The sequence below is a fragment of the Anolis sagrei genome, chromosome 1 (assembly GCF_037176765.1).
Source record: "Anolis sagrei isolate rAnoSag1 chromosome 1, rAnoSag1.mat, whole genome shotgun sequence".
Classification (NCBI taxonomy): domain Eukaryota; kingdom Metazoa; phylum Chordata; class Lepidosauria; order Squamata; family Dactyloidae; genus Anolis; species Anolis sagrei.
In genome coordinates, this window is record NC_090021.1 from 32,750,615 (window position 1) to 32,763,047 (window position 12,433).

General features: G+C 41.4%; 1 protein-coding gene across 2 annotated transcripts in view; it reads left to right on the forward strand.

Moving 5' to 3' along the window:
* The window catches only part of RPS6KC1 (ribosomal protein S6 kinase C1), a 122,797-nt gene that overhangs the window by 76,621 nt on the left and 33,743 nt on the right, over positions 1 to 12,433 (forward strand). For both annotated transcript variants that reach the window (XM_060754289.2, XM_060754290.2), the window contains 2 exons: positions 657 to 704; positions 2,851 to 2,983. In XM_060754289.2, the coding sequence (XP_060610272.2) occupies positions 657 to 704; positions 2,851 to 2,983 (181 nt within the window). The remainder of the gene's footprint in view (positions 1 to 656; positions 705 to 2,850; positions 2,984 to 12,433) is intronic.

Genomic DNA, 12,433 nt, shown 5'->3' on the forward strand with positions numbered 1-12,433 from the left:
CTCCTGGTGCCTCAGTGGGTTCTTTGTCATCTCAGGCTACATCTTAGTTAGTGACGTATGGAAGCATAAGACCAACTTATGCCTTTGCATTCTCCTTTTTTGGTCATTGAGAAGGTTGATATTCTTTTGCATGCCCTGTAGTGACCAGATTTCCCCTTGCCACTAACCACATAACTGTTTAAATGCTGTAGCTCCCTATGACCACTCAGTGGCAGTGGAAAGCATAGAGGAGGGTTGGAGAAAGGTCTGGCTATATCCCTATAGACCAGTGGTTCTCAACCTGTGGGTCCCCAGGTGTTTTGGCCTACAACTCCCAGAAATCCCAGCCACTTTACGAGCTGTTAGGATTTCTGGGAGTTGAAGGTCAAAACATCTGGGGACCTACAGCTCGAGAACTACTGCTATAGACAAACATAGGCAATTGACATCATCTGTTGATACCTTTAGAGGACTTTAGTGTTTGTGTCTCATTATGGGGACATTGTCAGGTACCTCTTTAACAATCCCCTCCACCAGTCATAGAATGGCTTTGTGGGATTGCAGACACTAAATGGCAAGTCAGTAATGGTATGCTGTGTGGTACAAGATCTCAGCCTTGGTAAGTTAGAATTGCACTCTGATTGGGTAAGCACTTTTTAATTACTTGTTTCTTCTAGGTTTTACTTGTAATGGACACCAGAACTCAGGAGACATTTATACTTAAGGTAAGTCACTATTTCCACCTTAATCACTTAATGTACTGTAGAGTAATGTCTTCTGTCATCTAACCACTCATCCTCTTGTACTTCAGGCTACCAAATCCAGACAACAAAATGTCATTGACATGTTTTATGGATGTGGGAGGATTGTGTTACTCATCTTCACTATTAAGCCACCACAATAATTCAGTAGTTTGTATTGTTGGGGGCGCTTATGTTACTCTGTCCTGAGTTACTCTGCCCTGAGTAAGGAGGGAGAATATCACATTCAGATATTTTTGATGGAAGTATACCACTCAGAAAAATGAAGGTATTCTTTATTTGCTGTCATAACTGCTCCCCGTCTTCACGTATGATTTGAATACATGTGTGGATCAAGATTCAGGGATAATGTTTACATTTTGGAGGGCATACCTGATCTTTTCCTGGAGCTACATCTCATACCATTTTGTTTGGAGGATCCAATTTTGCATTGTTAATTCTTTTCCCTGGGGGAAGTTAACTCCTTGGCGAAAGGTTGTATTTCATGGGGTGATTTAATAACATAATACATGAGCAATTTTCAGGAACTGTTGGGGATTGGTAGGCATTTGCTCCATGCAGTGAGTTATTGAACTGCAAGAGCCAGATCTTTGGTGAAATTTCCTCAACCATGGACTAACCCTGCTCATTTAGGCTGACAGTGGGATGGTACAGTGTCTTGTTTCCATTGATCCTTGCTCAGACATTAAGGTTTGGATATATTTTTGCACCACTTATTGTTCCTTGGGCCTGACTTGGGTTGCACAGTCATTTCTCCTCATGACATTTACCCTTGAATCTTGACTTACTCTTTGATCCTCACTATTGGTTGGCTCACAGGACTATTATCCTTGGCCCAGCCTTGTTGTCCTTGTGATTTGATCCCAGGAGAGGATATTATCCAATAACATGGGGACAGGTTCATACAGGAAGCTCTTGAAGGTGTTTCAAAACTAAAAGCATGGAGGGAACACAGGGATATGTGTGCTAGCTCTTTTCCTTCTGCTACTCAATCCTCCATATTGACAAGGAAATTCTGAGGAAAGAATATATCCCTCTTTGACAGGCCACAGTCAGTGTTGCATGATTGAGAACCCTTTAGGGATGGGATGTTCATGATGGAAGTATCTTCTTATTGTTCCTAGAATCAAGACTTTGTGTCTATTTTCTTGCTTCTTACAATATCAAATAAATCAAAAACTCTCTACCCCGAAGTGTGGTGAAGGCTCCTTCTAAGGAGGCTTTTAAACAGAGGCTGGATGGCCATCTGTTGGGGGTGCTTTGAACTAGATTGTCCTGCTTCTTGGCAGGGGATTGGACTGAATGGCCCATGATGTCTCTTCTAACTCTACGATTCTATTATTCTATGAAAATGAAAATGCACATTTCACTGAATGAAGTGGTGCAGAGGTGGGAATGATAGTAGCATTGAGATACCATGTTGGCTGTTTGCTATGTATTAGATGTTGGGAGAAACAAGAAGGAGGAAACATGGGAATGCTGTCTTTTAAGCAGCCGCCGCCTCATGTTTTTGTAAGATTTGCTTATGACCTGAATGGAATGAAAGACAAGTCAGGTTGCATGTCCACCAGCAGCAGTGCTTCTCTTATTACTCTTTTCTCTGTGTGTGCCACATTGAAAAATCATAACTCTCTCCTGGGAACAGAGCATGTCACCTCTTTCCCTTGCTTTCAGTCTGATGGAAATGCATGCTTACTCCAACACATCAAAATGAGGGAGGGATGTTTGCCATTGGAATGCCGGTGAATTTAATAGTTTACTTTCAAACTGAAAGCACAGCACTCCCCTAAAAAAGAGGCTTCTTTAAAAATAAAGGGTCACGGGGAAATAACTGAGTGTGATCCTGGTGACTTGGTTTGCGAGAGATTCTAATGAAAACATTGACCCATGTAATTGATTTTAATGGCAGCTTTGTGCCATCTTCTGTTCTCTGGATATGCGCCAGATGCCATCAGCAGGGCCTCCGGGGACTGAGGGGCATAGAGCAGCAGATGAGTGGTGTCTCTGAAGCCTGGAGTAACTCGGATAGATTAGTTTGGTTGATAAGCACAGAGCACAGCATGCTGCAAAGGCAACTGAGGGTACATCTGACCTTTTTGTTCTCTGTCAGGGTCTAAGGAAAAGTAGCGAGTACAGCAGGAAGAGAAAGACCATCATCCCCCGCTGCGTGCCCAACATGGTGGCTCTGCACAAGTACATCATCTCGGAGGAATCGGTGTTCCTTGTGCTGCACCACGCCAAAGGTTGGTCTGCGGATTCAGATACGTTGCAGAAATGGGGAGAGTGGGAGAGAGTGTTTGCTATCCAGTCAATGACCTCCAAATATTAGAGAACTGTCTTTCAGGCTGAAGGTTTTGGACCTGCACAAAACACAGCCACAAAGTTCATAAGTGCATGCTCCTGTATGTATGCAGTTACTCCCATGCAGTCTTCATTTTGTGTGGTTGATAGTTTTTCCACTTTATGTTTCAGCGAAGCTCTTTTTTTGCCCCTGTGAACATCAAAACACAGAGCTCAGGAAGGGGCAGCTGCCTTACTACTCTGACTTCCACAAAACAAGCTTTCACTTTACATAGGCAGAACATTTAGTTATAGTTATTCTTTCAGTAAGGCAACAAAACAGATACAGTATCTGTTTTGGGCTGATTATTTTAGTCAAAATAGCACTGTCACATGGCACCATTAGCAACATAATAATTGTTTAGAAGTACCTTTTTCAAGTGAATGCAAACTTACCTATGAATGGAAAACAGTATTGTTATTTATTTATTTATAGTATTTATATTTCGTCCTTCTTATCCTGAAGGGGACTCAGAGCGGATCAGAGAACACATATACCGCAAACATACAATGCCGTTGTACACTGACAAGATAGACAGCTGTACAGAGATAGAAGTATATATAGGCTTTTCCATCTTCAGCATCTTGGAGACTGCTTGGTTCTGACCACGGGGGTGTGCTGTCGCTCCACTTTCCCTGCAGAAAAGCTTTGTTTGTAAACTTATTCCTTGATCGAATCGCTAGCATTTTTATGGCATTGCCTTATGGGTGCCTTAAATACCTCCCCGCTTAAGCGATACCTATTTATCTACTCACATTGCTGTTTTCGAAACTGCTAGGTAGGCAGAAGCTGGGCTAAAGGTCAGGAGCACACCCTGACCCAGGCTTCGAACTGTCAACCTTTCAGTTGGCGAGATTTACTGCAACTGGCAGTTACTCCGCTGTACTAAAGCCCTGCCCTTTGCTAAAGCTCAGACCTTTGGAGAGGTTTACTTTGGAGGAGATTTCCTATTGGTTATGCTCACTGGAAGATTTAGTTTTAAAAAAGCCTTTTGCAAATTTTGCAGTGTATGATGGATCAGAGGCACACTTTATACTTCTGGAATTTGGGTCTGTTTTTCTTCCCTCCATTTTTTTAGCTTGGGAGACCACTCTGCCTAACTCTAAATGCATTCTTAATTATGAACAATACCCGCTTTGTATTTAGATACCAATAAAAAACATCCCTCATGCTATATGTTCAATACCCACTCTAAAGAATTTTGTTTCCAAAACTGGAGAGGGATGATTTAAACGAAACATGTGTGTCCTTTACATGGCATAACCCATTTCACATTGGCAATGGCTGAACTGACTAGGATTGACTTTCACTGGAACCCAGGCAACAGCTGGGGAGCCACAGGATTCGTTTCCTGAATTTGATTGTAATTTGAAATTAAAGATGGGTTTTCAGAAAGAAGAAAAGAAGGCTCCTCGGTTTTGGCAAATATCCTGGTTCCCGTTATGTAGCGAAAGGTACCTAATATCTATTCAAGATACTTTTAAATTTCACTTTAAAAAAAACTACAAGAGCTTTTGTTGAGTCTACAGTCACACAGTTGTTCTGATCTGGGTGTTTTAAGAAAATAGCCAGTGGCACTGCATAGGAGTTCAAAGCAACACCACACTGTTGTGCCTTCACTGTCTTTAGGAAATTACTGGTTTGTTCAGGGAACAGGTGGCAAAGAATAATTACCTTTTGATTTCCTCCATCCCAATAACACACGGATTTAACTGCTCTGCACATTTAATTATCCCTTTTGTTTCTGAACAGAATGGAGGGTTTAAATTAAAGTGTTCCTAATATATATATTTAAAAAACCATAAAATTGTTTGAAACTGAGACTCAAAAAAGTCTCAGAAAGCTCTTGGTTGCCCTTGGGAAGCTGACAGTATTAGGAATGCAACGAAGCTGAGATCACTCCTTGTTCATCCTGCCCCTCTGCTTAGCATAGTCTCTGAAAATTTGATTTAGTGGCCCAAACCCAGCATTTCTCATTTGGGTATGGTGTTGTGTCCTGTTCACTGTGCAATGTACCAACACTCTCTAGAACAGTGATTCTCAACCTGTGGGTCCCAAGATGTTTTGGCCTTCAACTCCCAGAAATCTGGTAAACTGGCTAGGATTTCTGGGAGTTGTAAGCCAAAACACCTGGGAACCCACAGGTTGAGAACCACTGTTCTAGAACAAGCTGCACAACCTGTGACCCTCCAGATATTTGGGACTCTAACTCCCAGAGGCCCTAGCCAGCTTGTCCAGTGCCTGGGAGTTCTGGGAGCTGAAGTCCAAAACACTTGGAGGACCACAAGTTGTGAAGGCATGTTCAAGAATGTAGGTAGGTCATGCCTTCTGTAGCAAGTATGTTGTAGGCATATATTCTTCAACCCGGACCCACAAAATTTGTTTTGCACCCTAACCCTCAATCAGATGTGCACCAAGGATGTGTGATTGTGACCCTTTATCCTTGGTATTCTTGGAGGTTGATGAGATAGGAAATTTCATCCATGGTTTCTCTGCACATTCAGACTGTTATGGGTTGAGTAGGTAAATGGTTGGGGTTGAAGCTGAATCTTCTATAACTATGGGTTTTCCTTATACTGATACATTATCAACCACCATTTTTGGCTGGGATACAACTAAAAAATTCGGTAGTTTTGATAGTTTCTGGATTAATTGATACAGGATGTATGCTCCCCCCAAAACTGGGCATACAGGTGAAAGATGGGGTGCTTGTTATATGTTGCTGCTGAAGCAAACTATAGTTTGTTAGAAATTTAATGTTATTTCTGAATCCATTCAATGGCACAAAATCAAGTAACTGGTTCAGAGATTGCTCAACCTTGCTCCCGAGGTAATTTCCTTGTTCTAGTAAAATATAGCAACAGGGAAGGCATGGAATCTTCTTGCTTGTTAGTGGTTTAGTTGGGCAATCCCTTTTGGTACTTTCGCTGTTATAGTTGAAGCCGGGGTATAGGGTGGCAACCTGTGTTGGACGGGGTTACACTCCCCCTGAAGACACAGGTCCGTAGCTTGGGAGTCCTCCTGGATTCATCGCTCACGCTTGAGGCTCAGGCTTCGGCGGTGACCGGGAGGGCCTTTGCACAACTGAGACTTGTGCGCCAGCTACGTCCGTACCTCACTAAGGCTGATCTGGCCGGGGTGGTCCATGCCCTAGTCACCTCTAGACTGGATTACTGCAATGCGCTTTACGTGGGGCTGCCCTTGAAGACGGCTCGGAAATTCCAATTGGTCCAACGGGTGGCAGCCAGGATGTTAACTGGGGCCCATTACAGAGAGAGGTCAACCCTCCTGTTTAAGGAGCTCCACTGGCTGCCGTTTATTTTCCGAGCCCAATTTAAGGTGCAGGTGCTTACCTACAAAGCCCTGAATGGTTTGGGACCACCCTACCTGCGTGACCGCATCGCTGTCTACGAACCCACACGCTCACTCTGGTCATCTGGAGAGGCCCTGCTCGTGATCCCGCCTGCGTCACAAGCGCGCTTGGTGGGGACGCGAGACAGGGCCTTCTCCGTGGTGGCCCCCCGCCTCTGGAACACCCTCCCAAAAGATCTCAGACAAGCCCCTACACTGGCAGTTTTCAGAAAGAATTTGAAAACCTGGCTGTTCCAATGTGCCTTTTCAGATTAGGAATCTCCCAGGACCAAATCCCAGAAGCACTTTAGTTACCAAGGTCACCGTACACCACACACTGCACTTTTATCTTAATCCTACACCCCTCCGACACATCAGCACTTTTAACCCTGTACCCTACTTTGGCCGACTCAGTTTTTTAATAATGTCTTGTCGTGTTCTACTGTTATTGTTTTTGCTTGACTGTTTTTTTATTTGCTATGTATTGTATTGTTGTATTGTTTTTGGGCTTCGGCCTGCTGTAAGCCGCATCGAATCCCTCGGGAGATGCTAGCGGGGTACAAATAAAGTTATAATAATAATAATTATACATGCCAGCAGTGGTGGTTTACTGTGATAGCCTTTCCCATCATATTAATAACAGAATAATACTCTGCGAGTATTGGGCAATGTCTGGTTTAGTAGGAACAGACGAGAGTTCCAGTAACAACAGTAGACTAGAATTCAAAGACATAATTCTGTTAATATCCTTTTAAATAAAGATATTTTCCCTGCTCCACCAATCCTTCCTCCTTTCATAACTGCAGAATGCTGAATGAGTTGCGGAAATGTTAATGACAAGCATCCGGTTAACTGAGAATATGGATCAATAGTGGGGTTTCTTTCCCTTCCCCTAAGCATATCAAAACATCCTAGATCAATCTTGTGGAGTCTCTCTCTCACTCCCCATCTTGGTTACAATATGTTAAATGGCTTGTTAGAAGTGGGAAAATTCATAAAATATCTGTTAGCTTTGTCACAAAGCACTTGGCAAGATGTGATGGAAAGCCAGTCTGAGGCCCCACTACTACTTAGCGGTGTCAGTGCCAGAAATGGTAGAAACAGATGCTTCAAAAAGAGTCTTGAGGGAGGTTTGGGAGGGGAGACTTTGATGGATATCAAAGTTTAAGTGGCTGTTGGAAAGTGTCAAATCTTTTTAAGCGTAAACAAGCTGGAGTTCATATCAATTTGGAAAGCTCTCAAGAAACTTCAGAATGAAGATGTTTCCTGTTAGCAGGCTGCAACGCTATTGCAGAACAATGCTTTAGAAGCATTATTTCTTTCCAGTCAAAAGTCTGAAGGGTCAGATGTAATGCCAACCATACATTTTGGTCCAAGCATGTAAAACTGGGAAACATGGTTTTCCCCTGGCTTTGAAAAGAGATGTGTAACAATCTTGCTTGACAGGGCAGCCTCTCTTGACATGTCAAGAGAATCCATCATGTCTGTTAACCATCCCCAAGTTGTTTTTTTTTTTTTTTGCCTCCAGCACCATATCACAGTAGAGAGTTCTCCACTTTATGCAAAAATGTCTCTGCACAAAAAGGATACTTCTTTTTCTTTTTGGAAAGGAAAGCAAGATACGTATATGCGCACACAGCAAACATGATATAAATAGCTGATTGATTCAAAAGATGCAAATAACCAATAATAGTGGGGTTTCTTTCCCTTCCTCTTAAGCATATCAAAACATCCTAGATCAATCTTGCGGAGTCTCTCTCCCACTCCCTTCTAACTCTCCCTTCTATCCTTTTAACTTTAAAAGTCCAGGAAGTAAGTAAGGTAGCCACAATTATAGCTTAGAATCATAGAATTACAGAATTGGAAGAGACGCTAAGGGCCTCCTGTTCTAACCCCATGCTATTGAAGATGCAATGAAATCACTCATAAGAGATGGCCATACTACGTTTGCTTGAAGACTTCTAAAGAACGAGCATCTCTCAGCCTATAGGGTCTGATTCCATAGATGTACAGTTCATACAATCAAGAAGTTCTTCCTAATTGGGTTTAACTACTCAAAGAAAGAAAGAAGATCCTACCTAAATATTAGTAAGAACTTTATTATAATAAGAACTGTTTGACAGTGGAACATGCTGCCTCAGGACCCTTCCACACAGCCATGTAACTCAGAATATCAAGATATAACAACCCATAATACCTGCTTTGAACTGAGTTATCTGAGTCCACACTGCCATATATTCCAGTTCAAAGCAGAAAATGTGAGATTTTATTCAGCTGTGTGTTTTGGAGACTCATTCTTTGGAGTCTGGATGGTCTTCTGTTAGAATTGCTTTGATTGTGTATTCCTGCATGGCAAAGCATTGGGCTGGGTGGTCCGTGTAATATCTTCTGACTGATGCTATTACTCTGATTTGCACAATTGTATAATTTGTACAAAGATCTTTCTTCAACATCCAAAATCTGTCTTATCTTGCTACCTTTCAAATGAGAAGAAAAGAAAATACAATTTGAAAGATCAAGAGAAATAAAGATTTACAATCCTGCCTTTGCCCATATCCTTTCTCAATGTTTTTATAGTGGAGAATATGTAGAAATACTTTTCAGGTCTAAGGGAACTCCTGCATAACAACATCAACAACAACACTTTATTTATCGTCCACCCTACCTCCCCAAGGGTGCTCAGGGTGCAGCAAACATTCAGTGCTGTTTGGACAGACAGGACAGAAAGGAGGTATGTTGTGTTGACGTCCAGCTTCGGCACCTTATGGAGGTTATGCTCAAATCCAGCCACGGGGATGCTGTCGTTCCATCCTCTATGACAGCGCTTCTCAACCTTTGGGTCCCTAGGTGTTTTGGCCTACAACTACCAGAAATCCCAGCCAGTTTGCTAGCTGTTAGGATTTCTGGGAGTTGAAGGCCAAAACATCTGGGGACCTACAGATTGAGAACCACTGCTCTATGACAAAGAGCCATCGGGACTTCCTCCTTCCTTTTGATCGCTGGCATTTTCTGGTCTTTTTATTTATTTTATTTATTTCCTATACTTATACCCCACCCTTCTCACCCCCCCCCCCCGGGGGGGGGGCGCGCTGAGTGGCCTCACAACAAGCATCATAAGATGCATTACCATCTGAAAATAATAAAAAACATTCAATGGTTACAAATAAAAAACATTAAAACAATTAATTAAAAACAATTGATTAAACATGCCAGTTTAATCAATAGTTTTTATGGTGTCGTAAAACACCTCCCCCATTTTTTAGCAGTACCTAATTTCTCAACTTACTGCTCTACGTTGTTTTCAAACTGCTTGGGCTGATAATCAGGTGCTCACCCCGACCCAGGCTTCGAACTGGCAACCTTTCAGTTGGTAGCTCTGATTGCTGCTGGTGATTTAGCAACTGTGCTATAGCCTGGCCCTGTTAAACATCATTTTACCTATGCCTTTAAAAGTTCATTTTTTTTAAAAAAAAATCACATTATTTTCTTATAGTATCTAGAAACCTCTTACAGAAGCCTAGTTTTTCAGGAAACCCTGGTTGAGAAACCCTTCTCTATCGCATGATATGTAGATATGAGCAAGTTTGGCCCTAACCTGAATTCAAATTGGTGGTATTTAGATTTCACGAAGGCTTCCATCACCTGGATACCAAATATTTTATTTTCCTTACAAAAAGCAGCCATGTTTCATTCTAAATTGGACCACAGTGTCACCATGATACAGGGATTCCTCTCATTTCCATGTGGCATTTTTTCAGCTTGACGTTTGAAGTTATCTCCTCTTACAGGACCATAAGCAACTTAGGAACAACTCCTGAAAATAACTTAGGGGATGTCCCACTCCAGCTATCCTTATCACAGCTCTGTCCCACTCCAGTAGTTCTGCTCTTAAACCTTGGGTACATAGTAGAATATTTTGTTGCAGGTCTCAATTGTCACATGTAGTTTGGCACATTGATGGTGAACTTATGCTCTTCCAGATGTTGCTAGAGAAGAACTCCCATAATCCTAAAAAGTGGCCATTCTGGCTGGAATCCATCGACATTTGGAGATTCCTGAATTAGTCTTATAAAATATTCTGTGCATGTCTTAATTCATTGCTAATGTATTCCAACATAAATCTGACCAGGAAGAGGGAAGGCTGAAAACTTCTCGAAACTCCTTTGAAGCAATTGATTCCCCACCTCCATAATTTTACATAATAATGGACAGCCAATAGTGTATTAGATTTGCGTAATGCATTTACGTGATCTTATCTGTCGCAGTGCAAGATGGGAAAGATTATTAGTGTGTCATTTGTAAAGACATAATTATATACCCAGATGGAAATATTGCTCTTCTGTGACCTAGATTGGGCTTTTTGAAAAAGAAAAGGAGGGGGAAAGGGAATAGGATTGTTTATTCTTTCTCCTTTTAATGTGTACAGCTATTAATTTTTTTTAATATTTCTATTGTGATTCTTTCTCAAAATATTTATAGATAGGTAGGGCTTTGTTCTAACGAAGTTAATTCTTTGAACCAAATGGAATAGTAATAGAATGTGTGATTTTCCTTCATTTTTATTGTTAACTTTTACAAACAGTTGTGTAGAATCTTACTTAAAATTTTGAGAGTCCATTGATAAAATAATGACAGCTTTCAGGAAGCACGTGCAGCTAAGAGCTTAGAGTTGAATTTGTAATAGTGACAATTATTTATAAAGCACAGTAAGTGGACATTGCATTTCATGGAACAAAACACAGATCTCTTCCTTTTGAAGTTTAAGATAAAGGGTCCCCCAAAAATGTATGCATCCTTAACAGCTTACAATTCTGGACTTTTAAAAACAATTCTCTACCCCAAAAGGATCAGAGAATCCAATAATAGAAAAGAAAATTCAAGTGAGGTTTGCAAGTCTGTTCTTTGACAGCACAGGGATAACAATTTGATCCCCTTACGTAAAATTGTAATTTAAGATGGAATTTGTAACTGAATCAATCACTACTATGACATTTATTCTTCAATTTAAATGTATTTTCTAAGCCTTGCTGCAGTGGCGCAGCAGGTTAAACTGCAAAGCTGCAGAACTTGCTGACCAGAAGGTTGGTGGCTCAAATCAATGGGATGGAGTGAGCTCCTGTTGTTAGCCCCAGCTTCTGCCTAACAGTTCGAAAACATGTGAGTAGATCAATAGGCACTGCTTCAGCGGGAAGGTAACAGCTCTCCAAGCAGTCATGCCGGCCACATGACCTAGGAGGCATCTTTAGACAATGCCGACTCTTTGGTTAGAAATAGAGATGTGCACCACCCCCCCAGAGTCAGACTCAACTAGACTTCATGTCAAGGGGAAACCTTTACCTTTTACTAAGCCTTCAAGAAAGCACCATAGTTATTATTAGCTGTTAAAGGATGCCTACATTTATTTATTTATTTACCATATTTATATCCCACCTTTCTTACCCTAGAGGGGACTCAAGGTGACCGTACAACAGGCAACAATTCAATGCATACATACAAGTGTCAAATAAACGACTACAATTTAAAACAAACAATTAAAACAGGAATGATTAAAACATCAATTCAATTAAAACATCAATTAAAATCACACCATCCAAAACATAATCTAGGGCCGTTCCATTTATCAATCACATTGATTCTTGGTCACTTATTGCACTGTGACAAAAGCTTGGTCCCATGACCACGTTTTAAGTTTTTTCCTGAAGGTCAGGAGAGAAGGAACTCGTCTAATCTCATTGGGGAGGGAGCTCCACAGACGAGGGGCCACCACTGAGAAGGCCCTCTCTCTCAGTAACATAAATGTGGTGTTAGTGATACCAAAACAACAAAAGAAGCTGGGCTTGGAGAGGTCAGAGGCTTTTAGCTGTAGATACAAGGGTCACCATTTTGTCCTCCATATCCACGGTTTTTGCATCCATGGATTCAATCATCCACATCTTGAAAATATTCCAGAAATAAATTCCAGAAAGAAACCTTAATTTTGCAATTATATGTAAGGGATACA